Source organism: Ambystoma mexicanum, chromosome 1q (genome assembly GCF_040938575.1).
Source record: "Ambystoma mexicanum isolate Mex_15411 chromosome 1q, UKY_AmexF1_1, whole genome shotgun sequence".
NCBI classification, from domain to species: Eukaryota; Metazoa; Chordata; class Amphibia; order Caudata; family Ambystomatidae; genus Ambystoma; species Ambystoma mexicanum.
The window spans coordinates 456,423,480-456,449,470 of record NC_090922.1 but is presented as its reverse complement, the minus strand read 5'-3'; the positions used below and the strand labels follow the sequence as shown (position 1 = coordinate 456,449,470).

General features: G+C 46.6%; 1 protein-coding gene across 6 annotated transcripts in view; it reads right to left on the bottom strand.

The window, feature by feature from the left end:
• LOC138528623 (serine/threonine-protein phosphatase 2A 65 kDa regulatory subunit A alpha isoform) overlaps nucleotides 1-25,991 on the bottom strand; it is a 1,423,294-nt gene that overhangs the window by 1,193,832 nt on the left and 203,471 nt on the right. For all 6 annotated transcript variants that reach the window (XM_069640443.1, XM_069640434.1, XM_069640450.1 and 3 more), the window contains exon 3: nucleotides 7,189-7,289. In XM_069640443.1, the coding sequence (XP_069496544.1) occupies nucleotides 7,189-7,289 (101 nt within the window). The remainder of the gene's footprint in view (nucleotides 1-7,188; nucleotides 7,290-25,991) is intronic.

Genomic DNA, 25,991 nt, shown 5'->3' with positions numbered 1-25,991 from the left:
CTGCGACTGCCGACTCTAGGCGGTCCTGTGAAGCTAGGGGAGTAGCTGACCACCTGTCCGATCCCTCATGATCGCCTTAAGTCGCTGTGAGATAACTCTCCCAAGTCCATAGGATTGTCTAGGAATTTTGTAAGCACTGTCACAATGGAGACCTGCATCCTCGCCGGAGGGTATAGCCCAAATTTCAGTTCACGTCTTCTCAACTCGGGCCGGAAGTCTAAGAACTGCATCAGTTTCTCCATCTTCTGTCTGGGGTATTCTTGCACAATGGAGATTGATTGATTCTGCAGCCAGTTTTCCCCTTGCTTGTTTTGCTTTATCAAGGATCTACAGCACCTGAGAGTGGCAAAGGAAGCATGCAATGATGGGCTTTGTGGCCGTTCCGGACTTTGGGTCCTCACACATTGAGCCCTTTGAATCTCCAATGCTGGTGAAAAAGGTAATGTTGAGGAAGGAGGGCAGCCACTGTTCCATCCACTTTATAGTTTCCTGCCCCTCCACGCCTTCGGGAATGCCAAATAGTTTGGTTATTTCTGCGGTTCCTGTCCTCAAACTCATTGACATTTGCCTCGAGCGCACACACCCTCCCCCTGCAGATGTTCCCGAACCTCCATATAAGCTGCCAGCATGGAAATCCGGTCCTCCATCTCCTGCAAGCGTCCAGCGAAGTGCCCCATCTCCGTCTGTAGTGATTTAATTTGGTAATGGCCCAAAATGCCGCCCTCATAATTGTGACAGCCGAAATGTTCCCCCTGACGCCACATATAGATGCGAGGGGGGGTATATGATATAATAGTAATATGTGGGGATTGCATCTCCAGTGTCTGCTTGTCCACCGCCCCCATCATTAGCTAGATATTAGCCGGCTCACCCAGGATCAGCGCAACACCACCCATCTGCGTACCCAAGGCCCGAATTAGATCCTTTCTGTGGAGAAGCCTCTGTAAGCGAGGACTCTGCCGCGTCCCCCCCACCTTACATTTAATTGAGAGGGTTTTTATTACGTCATGGTGGAACAGCCGCACTGGGAGATGAGAACTGGGGTATTTGTTAGGCAGAAACCTGTGCAGTTCCCTTAGGGACCACTGCAAAAGATTTAAGACTACAGATGTTTGGCAGTAAACCCACTTGGTAGCAGTCTGTACCACACAGATTCACTTGGTAGCTGTGGCTGAGCAGTCAGACTTCCCTCAAGAAGAGTTAGGCAGTATATAGAGTATACACAATACGTACAGAGATACAGTAGCACAAGCAAACACTGACCAGAGCTTTGGTGTAAAAGTATATAATTATTTATTTAAAGACAGACTTGTAAATTACACTAGCACACAAGAGGTAAGTAAATTCAACACACAGTCACTATTTATATATATATATATATATATATATATATATATATATATATATATATATATATATATATATACACAACCCTAATAGCTTATTAGGCAAGTCTTAATGAGAAACACCACTTATTTTCAGACAGAGGTGAGCGCTTAGCATAAGATGGTACTCTAATAAGTTATTAAAAAGGGAGGGAAAAAGGCAGAGTTATGAAGCACACAAATTTCAATACTTTTCAAAGAACCACAGGGAGGCAGGTTAGGCAAAGTCTACTGGAGAGCAAGGAAGTTCAAATGCCAGGCCCACTCTTAGAGAGAGCAAGCGAAATGTGTCCAGGATCACACAGTGGGGTTATGCCCAAAGAGTCTTGTAGATAGTTTGCACACAAAGAATGAAATTAAAATCAGGAAAAGTTAGCTAGGTTGTCCCAGGCCATCCCAGGTTAGAAAGTTGAGGCTTTACTGTCACCCCGAACGATCTGTCACAAGGGAAGCCAGGCGGGACACAGTACCTTAAGTGGGAAGGATGCTCCAGCGGGGGCAGTTGTTCCTGGCAGCGGGTGCAAGTCGGTGTTTCGTCCAGAGGAAGTGGTGCCACTCTGTCTGGTACCCAGACAGAGTGGCACCACTTTTGGAGGCTTCTCTGGAGAAGCCTGCCAAAAAGTGGAACAAAGGGCTCGACTTGGGTTACAGTCACAGAAGAGAACACAAATACCATTTTAGAATCGAGTTCTGGCAAAAAATACCAACCGGTGAATTAATATTAAATAAATAAACCGGCGGTATGTTCGAGGCTATAGGAATTAAATAATTAAAGTTGGTAGCCTCGAACAATGGGAAAATCCCATAGAGATACATTTGCGGTCGAATATAAAAAGTAGTATCCACTACCACCAGCCAAAACTCGATCAGGGGGGACGGAGACGTGCCCCCTCGAACAACAGACCCTGGGGCAATCGAATTGCCCCGACCAGTACGTCCACAATATGATGGTTTGTACTGGTTTCTGTTCATAATTTGGGACTAGTAAAGCCAATGGTGACTTTACATGCCCTGGGAGACAGCAGTCAGTCCCAGGGTTTGGAGTCTATGTTTGGGGGTCGCTACGACACCCCTGGGTTACGGCACGGAGGGTGCTGTGTAACCCACATCAAAAACACATGAAACCCTATGTAGTAAAAGACCCCATAGCCCATAAAACACATGGAAAGACAAAGGAACACCTCAAATCATGTCTAAGAGTCTCACTCTTAGCAGGAGAAAGAAATAAACCCCAAAAATCCAGCAAAGCTGCTGGGGGACTGACTAGGTTTGGGAAATTAGCCTTTACAGAGAATTCTCCCCAACAGTATTAGAGGACAAATACCCTGTCAAGTGCTTTGTATGTCAGCTAGCCTGCGGGTGTTGAGCAGTTTGCTTGCCTCCTCCTGCCCACACTTTGCCTCGACTTAGTCCAATACCATGTGCTTCAATGGCACCAATGTGCTTCAATAGATTCAATGGCGCTCGCTAGGTTGTCCTTAATTGGCTTCTTTGCATATGGGCTTAGGGTATTCCTCATAAAACCCACTCCTTTCCAAGATTGCCACTGGGATTTCAGTTGGGAGTCCCCTGTGTAGTAAGAAACACTGAGGAGGGCCTCACCTCAATCGTTGCTCTGGCACACACGGTTGCTGCAGGCAGTCCTCTGAGAGGTGCCACGACTTTGGTGCTGACTTGCCCTGCTGGAGATGTAACTCCCAGCATTGACAGCAGAGCGCTGTCTTTCTCGCACAAACTCTGCAAGATGATTACTGCAGCACTGCCACTTTAGCCCATGGTGGGAGAGCACTCCTGCAGCTCATCCAGACGATCACAGCTAACCAAGCCATGTCAGCCGCCCTCTCGTCACCACTACATCCACTGCTTTGAAGTCGGTCTTATAAAGCACGCCGACGCCCAATTCTTCACCAGTGCTCCCCCGAGGTCTTCAGCACATCGGATCAGGGGAAATCTAGCACCTTCACAGGTAAATGCGGCCACAAGTTACAAATGTGCTGGTGCGGGGCCCGGAGCCTCAAAGGCTTGCTGCCATTTTCTGGCCTCTGTGTTATTTTTACAATATGTCAAACAAACACAAAAACAAAATCGTTAAATACAACAGGGCAAAACCAGACCTTAAAAGAAAATATAAAAAGTTGTATGACAATCGACAAGGTGTAGTCACTTCTCCCCAAGGGGAAGCCCATTCCAATGAGGCTAGGGAGGTGTGGCTGCTGCCCAATAGTTCTCCTAGGGGTGGTTTAATGCGTGAGGACCTCATGGAGAGGGACTCCACCTCTGGGTATAAGGACAATCACCTGGGGTACAGCCCATTGAATGTTGTTACTCCCCGACATTCCCTAGCCCTCCCTAATGTCCAGAGTCACTACACTGAAAGCAAACCCATGTATTATTGTACAATAGGACCGAAAACCAAAAGTACTAGGACGAGAAAGAGCACAGGAGACAAAGATCATTGACTGGATAACACTTGTACAAGGTGGCCTCAAGGAAGCATGAGGATTAAGTCAGTAACAAAAAAGAAGAACTTGTACAATCCGCATGGGAGGAACTGGAAACAATGTACAAAAAGGAACAAAGGACTATCAGATGTGTCACGCCCGGCCGCTAAGCCGAACACAGCAATAAGAAGCACAGCGGTGGCAGGTAGAGTGGTATCCAATCCTGTTGGGGAAAGAAGCCGGCGTCCGACTTCTCCAGTACAGGAGATTTAAATGCAGGCCGGCGACTCGGGGGGAGTGGAGAGGGGCAAGACAACACCAAAGAAGTTCTCTGCCTGCCAAGTAGAGGCGGGCCGAATCACGAAGTCAGGAAGATGCTGCAAAGCCACAAGTGCAGAGGAGAGAAGCCCACCCAGCTGGAGAAGTGTACCCCGGTCCCAGGAAGTCCCGGTAACATATTGGAGCCCCGGAAGAGAGAAGGGTAAATACACGAGAAACAGAGGCCAAGGTGGCTTTTCATAGTGAAGACGTTAATGGGTATGAGGAGAGAAGGGTCTGAGACCTTGAAGAGAATAACCTGGGAATAAGAGGAAGTCTTCCTCGTCACAGTGGAGAGACAAAACTCACTGACATCCACAGAAGGGTCCGGGACCCCAACAAAGAGAAAGCAAGCATCAGAGGAAATCTTCTTTGGCATAGTGGTAAAGAGGAAACAACTGGCCACCAGAAAAGGGTCTGGGACCCAAACAGTGAGAAATAACTGTAACAAGCAATATCAGGAGAATGGAGTAATTCTCCTGGTACCACACTAAGAGTTGTGACAAAGACACCAGGGGAAGGGAGTCATTCCCCCCGGCTTTGTAGTGAACTGTACCAAGTAATCCCAGGAGATGGGAGGTATGTTCTTGGTCCAGTGCTGAGAGTTGTACTGGAGACACCAGGGGAAGGGAGACATTTCCCCTCGTATTATTGTAAACTATGATTCCACACCAGGAGAAGGTAGCCATTCTCCTGGATGTGAAATTGTTTAAAGACTGGGTGAAACCCGTAAGCCAAGGGAAGGGAGTCATCCCCCTGGCATTTCAGTTGCAAGAGAACATTCTGTGGACAATGTTCAAGATGCAAGAGAAGGGAGCCATTCTACAGAAGAAGAAACTTTCTGTTTGTTTATCTCTTAGTTGTAGTGTGAGGGATAGAATTAAGTTGTGACACAGGACGATGGAGATTTATTTGACGGACATTCTGACAAACACATTAGTATTATATTTGAGGCAGGCAACACCCTTAGAAGATAGGGAAAGTGGGGGTCTTTTCAATATGAGAAATACATGTTTATAACCAAAACCATAAGTAAGGGGGGGTTCTGAGAATCTATCTTAACCGGCCTATATCCCGGATTTGAGTCTCAACCAGATTCTTTAGCTCACCATCCCTTTCACAGAAGAGAAATGTCCACTACATATCAGTCTTTGCCCTGCCCTAGGGCAGTCCAGCACCGTAATGTCAGACAATTCTCTTCTGAACAAGAGTACCACGTGTCTGGGGTTGCTGTTGGTACTCTTGATCAGAAGAGAATTGCCTGGCATTTCGGCGCTGGACTTCCTTTGGGCAGGACAATGACTGATATGTAGTGGAAATGTCTGTTCTGTGAAAGAATGGTATTTCTAGGTGTTTTAATCAACTGTAGGTTAATTCAGAAAACCTGGGCTGAAGCAATTAGATCGAAATGTATTTGTTAAACTTCCCAGGCCATGCTGATTCACAACAAATTTCAGATATTTACACTGATCCTAATTATTTCCTTTTCTAATAAAAAAGCAGCCCCTATTAAGATCTTTGGTGCAGAAACAATCCTGAACATCCTAGAAGGATTCTGAGATGTGACGAAGGGTTACTTTTGGAAAAAGGCTTTACATCTACCAATATCACTCCCAATTTCCCTAATAGGATACGAATTGGGACTTCAGTCACTTAAGGCCAGGATTAAATGGAGATCATGAAGTGTTTACCGCAGTTCTATAGAGACCGAGACCCAGCTCCCTTTCGAAATCCTAAAAAATAAGGGAAATCATACAAAAAATTGGTTGGTGGATACTTGGAAAAGCATATGCTGTGGATGGTTAAATGATTTTGAGCTATCTGAGGAAGTCTTAATAATGAAACCCTTGTAAAATTAAGACAAGAGGCAACACTGGATTGATGCACAAGATAAAAGGTCATCCTATAAATTACCACTGAGGTTGGAACATGAATTAAGAGGCTTAAACCAACTCCCAAGATACCCTCAAACTTTCTCAGATCCAAATATCGTGATTTGTTCATGCGGTTAAGACTGAACATCCTGCCCACCATGGAATTAGTCAGTGTGAGGAAATTGAATGATAAAAATGACCTCCTCTTGCAGATTTTGTAAGGCGAGTGGAAAAATGGAATCAATAAAACATCTGATAGACTGTAATAGGCTTGCATCAACGAGACAAATACATGAACGAAGTTGATAAGCAGTATAGAAGAACATTGTGTGTATGAGTGGTGGAAATTGTATCTAACTGAGGAAAATTATTCAATGATATTCCCTGTGATAACATTTTTGGGGGACATTTTAGTGCTATAAATGTTTTTAAATATAAGAGTAGATGCCTATGACAACATGAATTGATGATGTAAGGGATTGTATGTTGCCTATTTAGCAACTTTTAAAGTGTTTTGCAACAAAACTGATTTGTTTTTCAGATTGATTAATTATTCTGAGGTTGATGAATGATAAATGATTTTATGAAAGGTTTTTAATAAACCAAAGATACATTTAAAAAAAAGAAAGGATGGTGAGCTAAAGACTCTGGTTGAGACTCTAACCCGGGATCTAGGCCGGTAGAGAGACCCTCCCAGGACGGCCCTTGTTTGTGTATAACCAAAAACATGCCACCTTTGTGTCAGCTTCATTCTTCAACACCCTTACAGTTGACACCACTAGGGAATGCATCATTAAGACTTCGATTTAACAAAACAAGATTTGTGAAACCATGATCTGGACAGAAAATCAACTATTACAGACAATACATTGTTGTTACATGGTGACTTGCAAACTTGTAATGCTAAATGTGTGCCTCTCAGACCAGGTATGATCAGCCACAGACATCCTGAATGTTTATACAAACACACAATAGGTTTTCATTATGAAAAAAGTGTTCCAAGAGCCTGATTATCCATGAAGGAATTCAATATTCAATAAATAACAATGTAGATCCTGCAATGGCAAAATCACACATACCAGTGTCCTGCGGCATATTACAAGGTGGGGATTGGGGTTCCAGAATTGGCAATTTCATCAACTAAGTGTACTCCAAACTTTTGAAACCTACCAGTAAACAGTGGACATAATCCGGCCCGCCAACCAGAGTGGTGAAAGTCCCTAACTGCTCAGCAAGGGCAAGAAGCACCTCATCTTCATCATAAATAGTGTCTAAAAGATAACAGAAGCAGAGTTTAGTAAACAGTACCACACATTGCCTTCATCAGTGTTTAGTTAACAGAAAGCAATAACATGAGCACACACAAATGCTACCATTTAACAAGGACAAAGGAGGCTATTGGCAGCTCAGTTTACTAAAACAGACATAACCAAATCCACAACCTGCTTAAAATAGAAAAAATAAATCATGAAACAGTACTGCAAAAGAAAATCAAACGAGCAGTCGGCATATAAGGATGACTGTTCCCTACTGACAATTAAAAAATATGCTAGTTCAAAAATATGCTTGTTCAAACATCCAGATGGATGTAAGGAAAACAAAATGTTACTTGAAGTCCTAGTTCCTCAATCATGGGAATACTTGTGGTGCAGAATTTGCAGACACCACTAGACAGTGGCTGGTGATAATTGACTTTTAGCGATTAAGCAATGTTGTGCTGTCTATTTATGTAGAATGGAGGTGGAAAGTAAATATTTATGCATGGCTAGTCGTTTGCAACTTGACAATTTTACTCTTGGTATCTTCGTCAAATTCATCAACAATTAAGGTTATCCTGTATATAATGCATAGAAACAATGATGGCCTTCATCTAACTCTTTCCAGCACCCTCTCAATGAGGCAAGGTTCCTTCAGGAAATTAACAAAGATGCCAATGATGGATTTATGAGCTTACAAATAAGTGGCTTTTCCGTTATCAAGACATCTTCGTAAATGGTCATAAGCATTGAATAAAATAGCAACCCTATCACAGACAAAGGAGTGGGAGAGGAATCAGCAAGAAAGAGGATGAAAGATAAAGAGACATAAATAGAAGGAAAATTAACCAAACCAGTTACTTAGGGGATGCTTAACCCACCTAGGCATCTGAATCAAGGCAGTAGGAAGTTGCAGTGTATTACTCGACTCCATGCAAACCTAATGGGACTTACTTGGGGAGAACTACAATGGAAGATTTTACTCTTATTGAGCAAGCTCTAGGTTTACCTGGAAAGTTTGTTAGTTTCACAAAATATTGCATTAAATAAACCATCTACCCAACAGCTGCTTAGGAGCAGGCATACCTTTATTGAACCATAGATCAAGAACAGTTGATCAGACATCCTTAGGTTGTTTGCCCAGACTAAACAATATTGCAGGGCCCGCTTTACATCCAGAGTGCAACGGTAGCTTTCAGCAAGAGAAGGTGTTTAGTGTTAGCATAAGAGTCTCCTGTGCTATTTGTCTGATGGGAGAGGGTTGCCACGGCCAGGGATCAACAGACAACTTGAAGCGAATGTCTCATTGTTCAAGAGTTTTTAATAAATCAGAAATTAGATTTCTCTGGTGGTCAATGAGTCACAGAGCCTTTAGGTTGAGTTGAAATGACCCAACACTTATTTACTCCTGTTGAAGTCTGTTTCTTCTACCCATTAGTATGAAGTCATGGGCATGACCATTCGTGTTTAGAATAGTCTGCACTTGGGTCCACCGTTCAGCTCTGGGGGATTTGTTTTGACAAGAACTCTAGGGTCCCCCGAAATAGACAAGTGTAGATTGATGGGTACAAGACTCATACTCAAAACAGTTTTTCCCAGCACACAAGCCTTAACCTTTTGGACAGACCCCTTGTCCTTACCTAGGCAGCATAGTCTCCTTAACTTTATCATTTGCCTCCCAGTTTTTCTTCATCGCCCACTCTCCAGACATTACCTTTTTTTCCAAACCGACACATGGTATTCTGCATCTCTTTTCCTTTGTTCTTAAATGGTCTTCTCCCAAGTTCCCTCACCCCAATGGTCTGTTCAACTGATTCATCTCCTCTTGACACTTCCAAACACTACAGTTCTAATGGTCTTGTTAAATTCCCTAGTTGCTGCTCTATTAATTGTTCAGCCTCCCCCACAGTGTTCCTTCTTTCCAAATCACTTCCTTCTGTTCCTCACCACCTTTACTGTCTTCTCATCTCCTCCTTTGTCCACCCTACTTTGGATCTCTCTGCAGCTCCTTCACAGTAAATCCTGCTTGCCTCAACATCCTAGATCATTGAACAATGCCTCCACATTTCTCATCACTTTGGTTTCCTCTAGCTCCTCTGCACCTTTTGCTACTGCGTTCGGCTTCACTTCCCCTACTCCACTTGCCTCCTCACTGCATTACCACACCAACTCCAGCTCATTCTGCTTCCAACCTGCGATACCCTTCCCGAGATCAGGTGTATTTTTTTATTTTTTTATTTACTTGTGTATAATCACATTGTGATTTTTACAAGGACAAACTGTTCGTTGTGATTCTCTACGGACAGGGAGTTGCATGCGCTTGACGGTCGTCAGATCTCCTATTCAGCGTGAGAGTTAATTCTTTTGAAAGTGATGTCGAATAGTTTCGCTGCAGAATTAGTCCATTTAGTGTTTTCTCCGGACAACAATCTATTCCACCAGACATCATCTTCCAAGATCGAGGAGTCCATCCCAAGCGGTGACCGGTAGGCTGCCCTCTCCAGATTCAGTGCTGGGCAGTGCATCAGCAAGTGTCTTAAATTTCCAGGCTCGTCTGGTGTAGCACACAGTCTGCATTCCATACACCCAGACTGAAGTCTGATGGAAAGAATTTTGCGCGTAGGAAGTAGATTCAGGCGTGCTCTTAAGAAGATCTTCATAAGACGTTTGTCTGGAAATTTGGTGCAGCAACGCAGTGGAACTTTAAGCTTGTTGAAGCGAGGTGGCAGATGCTTTGCTAGTTTGTTCGCCTGGGCTTTATCAACTGTGTTGATAAAGTCCTGTAGTTCCATTTTATACTTTATTCTCTGAGGGTTTCTTACAAGGTCACCTTCAGTGCATACCAATTCTCCTAACTTTGCTTGTTGTTTCTTGGCCCAGGTGTTTAGGATGTTGGTGTGCCCGATGGTAAGCTCTGCTGCGATGATCTTGTACATTGATAGTGTGTCCGGAAGAAGAGTTCTTCTAAAGAGTTGCATAGCACTCTGTTCAACTGTTGATAATAGGGACAACAAACCCAGGTCACACCCGATGCTTGCAATTGAGACTGAGTTTGGAAGACCAAGGACTGATCTCCACAGTAGCACTTCAAGTTTAGACCAGATTGTGTCCGGCATGGTGAGTGTTGCTCCCATCCCATAAGTTAAGGTTGGAACAACTTTGCCTTTGTATAATTGGATAACCGGAACCAATGAGAATTTCCCATAGTTTGTCGATTGCTCTCATCTGAGCCGCAAGGTTCCTAGTTTTTTCCCACAAAGACTTTTGCATTTTTGACTCATGCGCTGTACTATCAATTGTTACGCCCACGTATTTGAAATAGGTGACCACTTCGATGTTCGTGTTTTCCAGGTGCCATCTTCTATTGCGTCTAGTGTTCGAGTGACGTTTTTTCAAGATCATAATTTTAGTTTTTAGTTTGTTAATTTCCAGGTTATTTGTACCCATATGCTGCACCAGGTGTGTGAGTTGTCGCTGTAAGCCAATTTGGGTCTGCTTTAACAAGATTAGATCATCAGCGTAAAGTAAACGGGACACAGCGTTTCCTATTTTTGGAGGGAAAGCTCGGATTGATGGTTCTGTGTCCTTGAAGTCACCCAAGAAGCTGATAAAGAGGGCCGGGGCTAACGGGGAACCCTGTTTAATCCCGCACTCTGATGGATCTCTTTTGATAACAGGCCTTGGTCGTTCAGTCACACCCGAAGTTTGGTGGCGGTATGAAGTGCCATGATTGGATCTAATATTTCGCTCGGGCACTTCCAGTTGTTCAGTTCAGACCAAAGAATACGTCTGTCCACTCTGTCAAAGGCCTGAGAAAGGTCTATGAAGACCAGAAACACTGGTGGTGCCCCTTGCTTGACTTTAGATTTGATTAAATTCAGCATCAGGATGTTTACAGATGGTCCACCATTTTTTAGGAAGCCCATTTGGAACGGGTTGTTTGCTGGCGATGACTTTGCCCAGTATTGGATGTAGTGTAGCAAAGATTTTTCCAATGATGTCCAATAATGCTATCGGCCGATAGTTCATTGGCTCTTCTCTGTTGCCACGTTTGAACAGTGGAACTATCACTGAATGGGACCAAGAAATCGGGATTGCTTTTGATGAGCTGCAGTGCTGGAATAAGATACTGATGAATCTTGTCCATTCTTCCAGGTTTTGTTTAAGGTCAATGTTGGAAAGACCGTCCGGATCTGGGGCTCTGGAGGATTTTAGACGTTCGATGACGTCCCTGATGTCTTCTGCGGCTAAGTCAATCCACAGCCTGTTGCTCTTGTGTGTTGGTGGTGGAGTTTGAGCCAAGGGGGCTGCGAATAGATTTTTGAAGAATTTGATCCAGTTTTCTTCAGTGACTGAGTTGGCCAATTGGTTTTCTTGCGTCTTGCCTGTTTTCCTGATGAGAGCCTAAAAGTCACTGGATTTTTTGGTGCTTAGTGTTGTCAGCATGATCTCTGCATCATTTTGATACAATGAACATCTATAGTTCTGTAACCATGATTTGTAGCTTTTTACTTCTAGTTGCCACTTTAGCCATGAGGATTCGGAATTCTCGATTTTTGCTTTTCTTTTCGATTGCCTCAGGAGTTTCTTCTTTCCACCAGGGTTCGATCATACTCATGGTTATGCTTTCTGCCCGTTTTTCTTCCCTTTGGTTCCACCTTGTATTTTCGGTTTGTTTGAAATATTTCTTTCATATTTATCTGTGATAGTCTTAATGTTGGCAGCGGTCAGACGGAGTCTGGTTTGCTGGTTGTTTGTCTCCAATGATGGGAGAAATAGTTTACATTCTAGATGTGCCGACGTCCACGTCATAGAGAGCAGATTATGATCACTTTCTGTGGTCCGGATTACTTCAAAGGATTTGATACGTGACAGTACACTGTGTGATACAAAAAGATAGTCAAGAGTTGCCTTGGAGTTTTCGCGCTCCCACGTTGGGATGATCTTTTCCCAGGGTTTCAGCCATGCCACATTATGGAAGTTCTGTGAATTCATCAAGGATAGCCATGCGGTTCCCCTCTCTTCCGTCGAGAATTTATGATTGGATTTGGGCATATCGGAATTTCCTGGATCACACTTTGCATTCAGAACTCCACGTACGATTCTATGAGTTGTGTTCTGATCCACTCGGATATTATCAATGGCATCTGCTACTTGGTTGCAAAGGATTGTAGTTGAGGTTTTCTGGGGATTCCAGTAGAGCTTTATGATGGCTAGTTGGGACGTACACAATGTTCAGGTCCTGGTGTCCTATTGGGTCCATGTGGTTAGGACCGCAAGCATCCCGTATGACTATTCGTTTTTTAGTGACCCTTATTCCAGAGCCAAGCCGTGTTGCGAGAAGGAGGCCTGAGGACCGGCATCCGAACATGACCCTTGTGGCCGCAGAAAGTTCAATCGCATAACCGTCCAGGGTAGGTTTGTCCGTTAACCAGGTTTCCTGGAGGCATACAATGTCATACTCCACCAGGTCCTGGTTGCTTGGGTTGGTAAAGTGTGTGTGGCCTCGAGTGTTCCATGAGGCCATTGACACAGTATTTGTCACAATTTCTTCTTGGTCTGGTGATGGTGTGGCCGTGGTCCAGTTCGACGACAGTTGTGGTTGCTATCTGCGAGACTTCCCCTTTACAGGTGCCTTTAGCCATTGCCATGGTCCTTTCAGGGATCTAATTTCTCTTTGCTCTTGGAGTTTTGCCCTAGTTCGGGGGGTGTAGCCACTTGGCTTTCCTGTTGATGATACATCATCTAGTGAACTGGTAAGGTAGTCTGTTTTGTCAGATCCCTGTGTGACAAGCCTTGATGGAGCCTTCACCCGGGTGTTACTGTTGGAAGAGAAACGCCTTTCTGAGTGAACCATGTAGGGTCTTTGGTGATGAGGCTCTCTGACGAGTTCCTTTCTGCCATGTCTATTATTGTAGAGATCTTGGATTTTGGAGATATAATGGGTTTTATGGACCCACCCATCTTCTAGACGTCCTCTTCGGGATTCTGTCAGTGGGTTTCCAAATTACGTTAATAGAAAGCCGGCTTGCTTGAGATCGTTATAGGCTTCTACGGGGATTACTTGCAGGGCCCTGGATTTTATGTGGAGAAATGCCTTAGCCTTTTAGTCCATATGATAGGGCTCAATCAAGCGGAAGTCTTCCGTTTTTAATGATCTCAAAGACTCAATTTTGTTCAGACTTTTCAGCACCGTTTTTCTGTTTAGTATCATGTAGGAGGATCTGCCTGATACTTGTTCCAGTTTGAAGACTTGTGTCCCCCTAGGGGTTTTTCCCATGCTGATTGAATGTTCTGTGTGCTGTTTGTCCGTTAGTCTTTCATCTGGCAGTTGATGCTGCTGCCTTTTGGATGGCACATCATCATGAGTAGAGGGACTGACTATGCATGGCGAGTCTTCTCCATGGGTTCGTGTCCTCAGGGCGTGTTTTTTTCCTTGATGGTTTTCTGTCACTTTCTGGTGGGTGACCCCCATCAGGCAGCTGAGTTTTTTCACAGCTGGTAGTTCCTGGGTCTCTTTGTGAATGTCGTTGCCGACAGCCACGACTGTCTTCGGGATACTCTGAGCCTGAGAGCTTATAGAAGATTCATCTGGGTGTAAGTGTTGCGATAAGTCCATCAGGCTACTTGATGCCTGAAATTCAGCCGCTGATCGAGGTGATTTACTGAGGTTGATAAGCACTGGTGCCTCTCTTGGTTTGTTTTCTTGCGGTTTTATTTTTGCTGGTGTTGATTCGTCTTTATCATCCAGTTTGTTTGAACCTGCAGGCTTTACTTTAAAAGTGGCTGTTTGTTTTGCTCCTGCCAATTGCAAGACTAAGCTTTGTTTCTTTACATGACTAGACCCTGCATTTTTTTCCGTGGGGCTAGTGAGTGTTGTAATGACCTCGCGCTGTTCTCTGGTGACTAATTTGTTGAAGATTGGAGCCACGCTACATCGGGTAATAGTTTCACCAGTCTGGGAAGCATTCTCCGATTTCGTTGTTTAAACTTGAATAGTTTGGATGGCGTCGCTCTGTTTTAGTTCTAAGACAGCCAGCTTTGCTTCCCAATTGGCTTGGAGGATGCCCCGTTTTGCTTCTGCTGCCGTTATGTACCCCTCCATAAAGGTGAGTTTAAACTGAATTGTTGCTAGGATCGATGGGTTGTCTTATGTGGCATCGTTAATGGCTTCATATAATTTACAGAAGGGTGTCAGGGCTATGGTGGTAGCTGACATGATTGTAGTCATGTCAGGCTTCTTTTTGGGCAACCCTTTCTAGGGATCGCCTATAGGTCCCAATATCATCTATTTTTCGCTGGAGCGTCTCTCTAAGGTCCATTGTTGAATCAGGAAAAACAGATGAAGTTTCCAGTGAGGGTGCCTTCTGTTGAACTGTCTTTGATCTTGTTGGCGTCGAGGGCTGTTTGTTGCTGCTTGAACTTGAGCTCACGTTGACTGGAGGAAGTGTCAATGATTTGCTGCCTCGCTAAGGTCTTTGTAAATGGATGTTTGCCCACGGTTGGGGGCTCATTGAGTGCCCCGCAATGATCTCTTGACATTGCTGTTCCACGATTTGTTGTATTGGAGTGGTCATTGGTTTGCTAGTTTGCTCTCCAAGACACTGTGTCACTTCTTCAATGGCTTTGTTGTTTGTGGTATCAGCAGACTATGTTAACATTTTTGGCTCAGTCATCTGATCTCGAGTTTCTAGTTGCATGGACTTGGGAATCTGTTCAGGACCTGGCAAGACACTTGCTGGCGACACGCATAGCGTTGTATTAGATGGTTGTATGGGGACTGGTGTGGGGGGCGTGGTGTTTGAATTGTCTGCTTTTCTTAGTTTTGGTACCGGGAATGTTTTTTCCAGGACTTCCAAAATGTCTGCGTCTGAGAGTGCAGTCTCAGCGTTTAGTTTACATTGTTGTTTTTTTAAGAGGTTGAAGAGAGCACTCGATATCGAGGGGTTTGAAAGGGTTTGTTTCCCGGTTTCATTTTTCTTGACTGAATTCTGATTGTGTTTTCTACCGTCCGCTGATATAGCGTTTTTTCCTTTGGTTTTGCTGACAGTGTCTGCTCCTGGCCTTTCCCCCTTTTGTTGTTCCGGTTTTATTTTTATTAGAAGTTATTTTCCTTGGCCATGGGAGGGATGGATTGTGTCCATTTTGTGGGCAGGTCTCTGGAGCTGGGCTTGTAGGGTTGCACCAGGTTCCGCGATGATGGTTTTCTTTTGGTAGCTTGAAGAGGCGGGGGTGACCATTGTGGGGCCAGGGCAGACCTGTGACGAGTCGTTGATAGGAGGCTGAAAACCCCCCCTGCGCTGATTATTCCGTCCGCGGGGGGCAGGCCACTGCCTCCAAGAGATAATGGTTCGGTGTGTATCATAGCCGTTGCCTGGATTGTTGCTCGGCCGTCCTGAACAGTGTACTGTGCTCAGGATCGTGTAGGCTATTGTTGTCATTGGTATTTCCATTTGCAGCGAGTTGGGACATTAGCGACCCACTGAGTCTGTGCAGTCTGGTGTCAGGCCTGGCCAGAGGAAGGACCCACCAAGATCGTCCTCCGACAGCCTCGGCGGTAATCCCTGTCGCCGAAGCGGGACTCCGGCCAGGGCTACACCCAGACGCGGACGCAGCCGCTGCAGTTGACGCGGCTGCTGGAGGGTCGGATGGCGTGCTCGAGGGTTCACCAACTTGCGGTAAGTTTCCAGGACATTTGTTCAGCTCCCCCGTTGAACCGGGACAGCCTCCAGCTGCTATAGTCATTTGGATGTGGCCAGATCCTTCTTGGGCAAAAGTTGCCAGGATGCATGTGTTTTTCAGGCTCCTTGCAGACGTGATGCTTCTGGATTGAAGATAGAGGGGTGCAACAAAGTATGCAGAGTGTGTGGGGAGCTCGTGTTCCTCGGACAAGCCGAAAACGCTCCTCCAGCAGGTCCGTTCTTGTTCTTGCCTCTCTTCGCCGGGGAGGCTGAAGCTGTTTTGTCGGATCGCATTGGAGGAATTGCGCTGCTCCGAAGGCACCGTTTCGACACACTGTCAGGAAAGACAGGGGAGACAGGGCTCAAAGCCTGCACCTCGGCCATGGCACCCTGCCCACCTCGGCCACCCGAGGACTGCAGGACTGCTCTACTCGGCATCCTACTCCGCGGAAGATTTGAAAGTTTTGTGGGTCCTCCCACAAACAATAGCAATGGAGGAGAGAGTGGTAAGCAAACAGCAGAGCGGGGACTGCGGGACTGCTCTACTCTGCGTCCTAAAGGAAATGTAATTTTCCACTCCCCTGTCTCAATCTGGTGTCTTGCAGGAATTTCACAGTATCCCGAAGAAAATGCAAATTGTATTCTGAGCCAGCAAAGAACACACCGATTGCTGATGCTCTTGCAGCCTGGCAGCCAGAGCATTCTGGGTCCAGCTCAGAAAAATGACTATGAGGGACAAGACAAAGTCGGCCACTCCATCTGTAGTCTTGCAGAAAAGTTCTCGGTATCCCAAATAAAACGCCCACTGTCCTTAACTGCAGCAAGCCAAAGGCACGCACGTTCCGGTTGCACTTGCACTGGCAGCCAAAGCCTTCCCACGATTCTTGCTGCTCTTGCAGCCTCGATTCCAGCTCAGAAAAATGATAATGAGAGACAAGACGAAGTCGGACGCTCCATCTGGTGTTAAAATGTTCACCTTAACCGCTGTAAACCAAAAGCACACAGATTCCGCTTCCACTGGCACTAGCAGCCGAAGTCCCAGTGCCAGGTGTACTTTTATACTCTACGACATCCCAGGAGTAGATGATGGAGTATAATGTTTCAGCAGAGCCTCTGACATGCAAGCACTGTGGTCAGCTGTCCAGCACAAAACCCTCAACTATTAACATCTCTTCAGGTAGGACAGCATGGCCAGTTGGCAGCCTCCTGCTTTGGAAAAGTAAGTAATCTTGCCTTCACTAACTTGCTATCTCTGCTTCCGTTCGCTGTTTTGCGATCCTTCACATTTCAACCATGGCAAGAGTTTCCACGGCTGCTCACTCCCTGCTTCCCTTCACGCGGGATTGAGAACCCCAGGGAGGAGCCTGTCCATGGGGAAGCCTGTTCGACCAGTCTCTTCAGACCAGGAGCCCTCCTTTGCATTGGTGAATCGCTGGGTTTTGTGGAGGCAGGGAGCCACGGTCATACATAAAATCAGTTCTTTCATTGACTGAGTCTGCTATCTTTGCTGATAATACAGCAGCAGGTATGTTCATGGGTCTTAGTACTGTCAGCACAAGATTTTCCCTTACCAATGGAACCGGACTCCACATCATGGGAGTTTTTATGATCTAGGCAAGATGTCCCTATGGGTAAAGGACATTTTCAGGTCTATTAAGTTATGGCTGTCTTTTCCCTGGAAGTATGATAGGCCAAAGGACTTGTTCACCCTTCGCCTGGGTCCAAACTAATAGGTGAGATCTTTCTCTTTTCCCTAACTGGGTTTTAGATATGCAGTTGTGTCAGGACTACAGGTTCTTGGAAAAGAAGGCAAGATTCTAGATGGAGCTTTTTGGGGTCACTATTTGACCTTGGATGCTTCCTTGAGGCAAGTGCTGGGGAGCCTGAGGAATAACCCGCATACCTCCACACAGCCAGACATAGCAACATGAATGGCACCTGGCACCCAGTACCATCACACAACCTACAACATGGTACTTCATCACAGATGTAGGAAATGGATACATCCTTTTCACAGCTGCCATTATCAAGTTATCAGCTGGTGGATCCATTCTCTTACAAGGTGGATCAGACTACAGCCTATTATATTTTTTTCTCTGCTTTGACTTGCAAGTTGCTGAAGCTAGAGCCAGATCAAAAACCAAAGGAACCAGTGGACGAGGAACTTCTTCTGACTGATAGGCCTCAAAAAAACTTGGAGCTAAAGGACCAGCTATATTCATGGTGAGGTTAAAACACTGTGGCTGTGATTTTGATCGTATCTGCAAATGATATTGCGACCTGTGGGGCACACCCATGAGAGCTCTGCTTAATAGCCATAGGCCTTCCATAGTTATAGGAAATAAGGGTGCAGATGATTTTTAATTCTGGTGGCGCACATGGATTGGCAGGTCTTCCTATGGGTCCCAACTCTAAAAACAACTGGTGCTGTCAAGCACATCAATGGCAAAAGGTATTACAACTCGCTGGAGCACTCTACATGCAAAGCTGGAACCCCCAAAGGTGATCTTGTTCGGAGAGACTTCTGGGGATGTAACTAAGACACCAGAGGCCTGGGACTACTTGCAAATAGTTATTCTGGAGGAGGACCATATACTAATTATGCAGGGGGTTTGAGAAGTGTTCAGCTTTTCTATCAGCCTGAGCCTTGTCTGTTCTCAAGTCGCAACTCTCATATAAGATAATCAGTACAAACTGTATGCTCATCTTTCCATGACCTCAATGACTGTTTGACTGGCCAGTATCAATGCCAATCGAATACTGCCAACTTGGAGACACTCAGATCAGGTGACAAGGCTTGAGAAAAATGGTGAAAAGAGACCCCACTGGGAGAACACTAGGGGGCGGGGATGACGATGGTCGCCTGAACCTCGTCTCTCGTCTCAAAGGGGACGGATGAGATGAGTTAGAGAATATCCCACTCCATGAACCGGGAGTGAAACGGAAAAAAATTGAAGCCTCAACTTGCGGAGCACCCAGGGGACCCCCTCCCCCCACCCCTGATTGCCCAGTGGGGGCAAGAGAAGACCGGAAAGTGACCTAACAGAGGAGCGAGCCCTCCCCGCACCGGGCTTTGAGCTGCACAGCCGGACGGGAACGCAAGCCTCCAGGCCAGAAGAGGTTAACACCAGCAAGGAGCGTCCCAGAGGTCCCTGACAGAGACGAGGCAACCCCCCAGAGAGGCCCGCCGGCCCGTGGGTGTGATCCTCCTATGGCCACAGCAAACGGGAGCCTCCACGTAGAGGGGGACGGGCAGGGGAGGGCCGCGAGAAGCAGAGGCCTGAGTGCGCTCAGAGCCTCCAAGCGTAATCACTACGGCACAGCAGCCCGAAACTCTCTCCCACCAAAGGAAGGATCCACACCGCCCGGCAGCGACTACCAGATAAGAGGAAGCACCTTTTGACGGAGGGGTACCCAAAGAATCCAAGGCTAGAGGAACCTTGGGTGGCTGCCGCGTAGCGAACGGAGAGAGACACTGCAGTAAAACTGGGAGCACCGTCAATGCGGTGTCTCCCCCGACTCAACCGCAAGGAAACTGCTGCTCTAAATCGGGGGGTAGCCGGAGCTCCAACAGAGCCCACTAGCGCATGGAAGGCAAGAAAGGACACCTACTCAGTGGAGGGGCCCCGCGAGCCTGGTGCCACAAGTTGACAGCCGAGACAGGAGCATCGCCGGGCCCCTCCTGAAGAGAAGAAGCAAAGTGCAGCCGGGTTCCGGCGGCCTCCAGTGGACCCGTTCTGTGGACTTGTGCGGGAGCATTGCGCCGGCAGCGGTCTGGATTCGACCCCGCAGGAAGATCAAAGGAGTTTTCAATCCCGGTAAAAGAAGATTAGGAGGAAAGTGCACCAGCAACGGGTCTGAAGGTGAGAGACGTATGAAGATGAGAGACGCTTCCCCTCCCGGCTGAGCAGCTCAAAGGGTGTGAGAGACTGTCCCCGTTTGGGACTCCTCGAATCCATATAAACCCGGCACCCCGGGTTCCCCCGCCCCTCCTGGTGGAAAGAGGCACTGAGACCCACGTAAGAGAAGGGGAGAGCTAGACTGGAGAAATAAAATTTGATGCCACCCATTGAGACGAGGCCGCCACCATCAATAGAGATCAATCACTGGGGGTGTTGTAGGATCCTATAACCGTGCATGACTCAACAAGGGCCATCAAGAAAACCACTAACCACAGGAACAGGCGGAAGGGCAGTGGGGAACCTCAATACCACGCACACAAATATCTGACATAATAAGCAGGGGTTGCCCCCCCCCCCGTGGGCCCCAGAAGTGGTACACCACGAGAGCGTCAGAGTGCTTGGCCCTCAGAGCACAGGAAATAAGCCGACAGCCCTGGAAAATGAAACTGAGGAGGTAGGGAGACCAGTCCCACAATACCAACGTGAAGCCTCCAAGAGGGGGAAAGGCCCCAACACCCGGCACTGGTTGGAAGAGCGCTGGACAGGCTGCAGCAGTACAGAAGGAAGGAGATCTCAGGATTAAAAGATACCAAAATGGCTACGGGGGCCACAAAAGATGACAGCGAGGGAATCATGGCAGAAATTAGAGCGCTGTGATCAAATATACAAACATCAATTGCGGAAAAAAGAGGAAAAGTGGACCGCATTGAAGAAAAAGTCTAGAATTTATAACACAACCAAATCAACGCAGACCCAGTAGAAATGAAGCTTAACGCTAGGATGACGGGCATAGAACAGAGAATAGGTGCTCACTCTTAAGCTTGACGACATGGAGAATAGGGAGAGAAGATCTAACCTACGAATCCTGGGCCTAGAGGAGAAGGAAGGGGAAACGCTGGCCCACGTTGAAAGAATGGTTCAGGAAATAATGAACCAGCTATTTATGGCAGACGGTGGCCAAGCAGGCCCAAGACATTCAGTTTCAGGGATCCAAAATAAAGATATTTCAAGACTTGTCAAACTTCACACTGGGAATAAGAGCATGTAGACCCCTCATATCGTGGCTAACAGAAAAAGCTGTACGCTACAGGTGAGGCTATCCCTTCGACCTGACTTTTGAATATAAAGGTGAGGATTATAGAGTGGTTACCCCAGAGGAGGCCAAGTAGGTGCTAGATCAGCTAACAAAATTAAGCGAAGACAGGGTCACGATGGGCCCCACACACTCCCAGATGCCTGAAGTGCAAACCATGGAAGGGCCTTCACGATGGTGGAAAAAATACAAGAGGAGGAGAAAGTACGCTAAACTAAATCCAGAATCCCCAACCGAGCCACCATGATTAGGTAAAGCGGACCCGGGGCGCCACACGCTCACATAAGACTTGCTTACTACATGGAATAGGATTGACACAAGGAGTCCCCCGCGAGCGGCGAGTCCTAAACCTAGTGGCGCTCAAACCCAAGAAGGCGTCTCTACCCCAAGGATCTAGGACAGACATAATAACTGCGGTTCAGTTAGTGGGTTTGTTCAGAATAAAACTGTTGCACAGATGGCAGTACGACCCCATAAGACTTTCCAAGATGTTTGACAGCCCACAATGCTGGAGGGGATGTGGGGCCCCCGCCGACTACTGGCACATGTGGTGGGAATGCCCTGAATCCCAAATATATTGGAAGGAAGTGCTGACATGGATCAGGAAACTGGAAGGGATCACTCGGGAATGTGACCCGAGACTGGTGCTATTCGGGCTTGAGGAACAAGAAGTCTGATGGATAAGAGTCCCTCAGATGACGCACTTTCTCCTTTTGGCAGTCAGGGTCTGTGTCACTATTAGTTGGAAAGCCAGATCCCTCCCATCAGAACTAACCAGGGCCTGAAAGGCTTGAGAACTCTACGAAATGGAAAACATCACAGGTGCCATCCACATGATCTCTCAGAGTAGAGAAATGGAATGTGCCCCATTCCTTGAAGCATATAAATGAGCTGAAGTGAACTTGACAACAAGGTCTCCCACGAAACAAAATGCTAAGACCTTAAAGACTATTACCCTTTATCCGGTGTGTCCCCAGGAAGGTGGGGGGAGGGGAGGTGGGGCAGGACTTAAAGTTAACTTGACAAAGTCCATGTGCTTTCTTTTCTCTTGGAAGCTACTTGACTTGTATGTTTCTGTTACAGCTTGAGATATGTCATGAAATAACCTAACCAGAGATTGAGACAAAAGGGCATCCCTTTGCAGAAAAGGCAAATATATGGGCAGGAAACTCTTTGAACCCAGATTTGTGCTGCCTCAAGTTACGGGAGGCATCATTTGGTACAGAAACACAAATACAGAGAGGGGCATTGTAAAACAGTGCAGACATAATATAGGCATCTCCTTAAGGACTATAGGCCATCTCCAGGCAGACAGCATTAAGTAAGCTGCTGGTCACGTCACGAGGCCCTACCACTCAGCTGCTCCACCTACCACCTATTTCTCCAATCCTCCTTAAGCGTCCTCATTGCCGACATCCTCCGCAAATGGATGAAACCAAGGACCTCATCTGTTTGTGCCTGATCTGGGCTGCAACAGTCGGACCTGCTATCCTGAATTTAATCTACAAAGCAGTTGCTACTACTGCTACTCGCCAAAAGAAATCACCATGCGTCCCCTCCCTTCACAGCCTATCCCCACTCTCACTAGGGTTTCAAATAGCTAAGTGCCATGGGAAGTCCCAGAAAGCTACACTAGCTAACTTCATCAGTATCACCCTTACACCCCGTCCAACACCCACAGACCACACGCACACACCCTCTGATGCTGATCACTGTTCCCTCAACAGTCCTTCACGCTGCAGAGATTGCTGACCTCATCTCACACATCAACCTTGATGCCCTGTTCATCACTGAAACATGGTTTACCCCATCCAATCCGCATGTTTTCGATGTCCTCCTACCCCATGGATACTGCATCAATCATGCCCACTTGACAGGAAGGGCAGAAGTGGCAATCATCCACAGGAGCGTTTGTCCATGTTCCCGTCTCCCAAAACAAGCTTGCTTGAATCACTCGCTTGCCGGTTCCCTTCATCTCATAAGGAATCCATAACCTTCCACCTCATCGAGAGACCACCCACAGGAGTGACTCATTTCTGACATCTCCAACTTCTGCCAAATTAACACACTCTAACAATGTCTTTCTCCAACATTTTAACATCCCCGAGTCACCAAGCCGACAACCACATTACAAGCACGCTTTTCGCACTGACTGCATCCATGCACCTTAAGCAAATTGTGCTCTACCCCACCCACAATCAAGACAACACCCTAGCCCTAGTCTTCACATCAACCCCCTTGTCCCCTGAGCCAACCTGAATCCACTCGACTGATCTGACCATTTCACCATCCCACTATCGGTCACCCACCCGGCTACGGCACACACAGATCAGGCTAAATGCATCCTCACTCAGCGCTGCTCATTCAAAACCTTCCCGGTCAAGGAGCCAGAAGCAAACTTCACAGACTTCCCCAACTACAGGGAATGCATCAGTTCACCTAGAATTATTCAACAACTGATAAGAAACAGATGGACACTCATTCAATCTAGCAGCTGCGCTAAGAACAAACCATCCGCCCCTTGGCACATCCCCAAGCTCGCATCCAATAAACGCTCAGAGGCCTAGAGAAACAATGGCACAAAAACCATAATCTCCGAGACCTCAACAACCTCAAATCTCTCTGCGCCAACCATAGGATTTGGACTACTGAGGCCAAAGCTACTTACTACTACATAACCATCGTGGCAGCCTGCAACAGGAGCAAAGCCCTCTTTGAAGTAGTGAAGCATTGTAGCAAACCATCATTCCACCCAGAGGTACCAGCAATTCAGGAAAATGTGTTGAAACCTGGACTACTAGAACGCCCTTGCTCTCTTCACAGGTAACACCGGTTGCAACCTTACACTTTAACTTAGCCGAAACAGCACCCTCATGGCTGCCCTTAAAATTCCAAAAAACGCGACCACATCTATGCTGCAAGAAGGGTCCACTGGCTACCCAGAGTGCATCATTTTTAAATCACATACAAATGCGTCTCTAACTCTGCCAGCGAATACCTCTCTCAAAAAGGTGCCAAGTTTCAATCCTCAATACATACTTGCACTACCTACTCGCCAACTTTCCATACCCCGCTTCAAGCACACCAAAGCTGGGGGCAGCAGTTTCCCAGTTACAGCTGAAAAAACTGGAACAACCTTCCACCCTCCTTAAGATCTCAACCTTCTTTCTGGGCGTTACGGAAACAACTCAAGATTTTGCTATTTTCGGACCACAATCTCCTGGCCTAACCACAAAGTCACTGTTCACATTCTTTTTCCAGTAAAAATGTATGGAATCACCCTACAATATCTTTCTTCTGCTTTAAAGTAATTTGTAACCAACCATATTCATATGCAACCAGAGCCTTGATGCCCTTGGGCATAGTGTGCTTAACAAGTCAAAATAAATAAATATTAAGAAAGAAAAAGACAAAATACCAGATAATCGAATCAACACTGTCCCCCTAGAACGGATTCTCTGCCATCGCTCCCCCAGACCTCCTAAAAACAATTGTGTCCCTCAAACCTACTTCCAACTCTGACGATATCTCAACCTCATCAAAACATTGATGGGCATGGCACTCAATTCGCTTCTTAGCATCTTTAATGCCTCCCTCACAGAAGGGTAATTCCCAGGCGCCCTCAAGACTGGTCTCATACGACTTCTTTTGAAAAAAAACTACCTACAACAAACAGGACGAGCTGGTTAACTATCGGCCCATTACGAACCTCACGTTTATTGGCAAAATGTTGAAAAAGGTTGTTGCTACACAACTACTCGTCAGAATCGAACAACTTTCCCTCCTACATGACCATCAGTCAGGGTCCCTGTTACGCTCACCTGGCTCCCACAGGGGCGTCGGTCAGACCCGGACAGCTGCGGTCTCCACCCACGTGATGCGTAGTGCAGCGAGGACTGACTGGATCTGCCCTCCTAATCTTGTCTGCTTAACCCGTAGAAATATTCTCCTTATATTCTTGAAAGATGAGCGCTCCATCCTGCGTGGATTTGCAGGGGCGCGTCGATTCCAGTTACTTCACTGGTTTGAAGGCTCGGGAGAGTTCCGGAGAGTATTGACTCTGAGGTTCCTGGTAAGGACCAGTAAGTATTAAGTTCATAGAGTTCAATATGTCCGATGTTCACTCTTGTTCCCCCCTTCCTTTCTTGTCTTGCAGCTCGCTTGTGAAAAGATGCTCTTGTGGCAGCTGGTGGCGCTCAGGTAAGAGTCTGTATTACCCGGCGCTGTCCGGTAAATGTTGCACGTTGGAAACATGTTGTTTTGTCTCTCTTTACAGATGCGGCACGTGAAAATATGGAGAGTCACAAAAGGATGCCTCTGGTGGTAAATCAGGTAAGTCTATGGTGGTAAGAATTATATTTGTTGTTTCCCTCGGCTCACCTTGTGGTTTTCTTTGGTCTCCTAGGTGCCGAAGTTCGGCGAAGAAAAGATGGAGGCAGCGCCGACCCGAAGGATGATGTGAAGACTGGTGAGTATGGCACGGTGCTGCAGCTGGAGGTGCGGCGCGTGCAGAAATGATGTTCTTTACAGGTCCGGAGATGAGATGGATCCAGAATCAGGTGTGGAATAGAAATAAGTTCGTTTTCTAACCTTGTCCCTTTCTTTCCTCTTTGTTTTAGGAGCTCCGGATTCGAGGCGGGCGTGGCAGAAGACTGGATGCAGGCTGCAGGCAAGGTGAGCGTTACGCTGCTGGATGCAGAATAACGCAAAGTGTGTGATGCTGGTCGGGCGTGGTTTAAATAGCCTCAAAAGTAGTCCCAGGTAAGAAGTCCCTAGAACCACACCCGAGTAAAAAATAGTCCCTGTAGAAAAATAGTCCCTTTCAGGCTTCATGTTGGATTGGAGTCATTTGCAGCATGGTCTGCCTGAGGTAAGTAATGACTATGAGCTTGGCGCCTTAGGTGTGAGGACTGATTTCTACTATGAGCCTGGCGCAAGGACTGAACCCAGATAGCCCCTAGCCGGGGCTGCTGAGGTTTTACTAAAAGTCTAGATGCCTGCTATCGGGGCTGATGGGCTTGGTCCGGATGCCTGGGGGTAG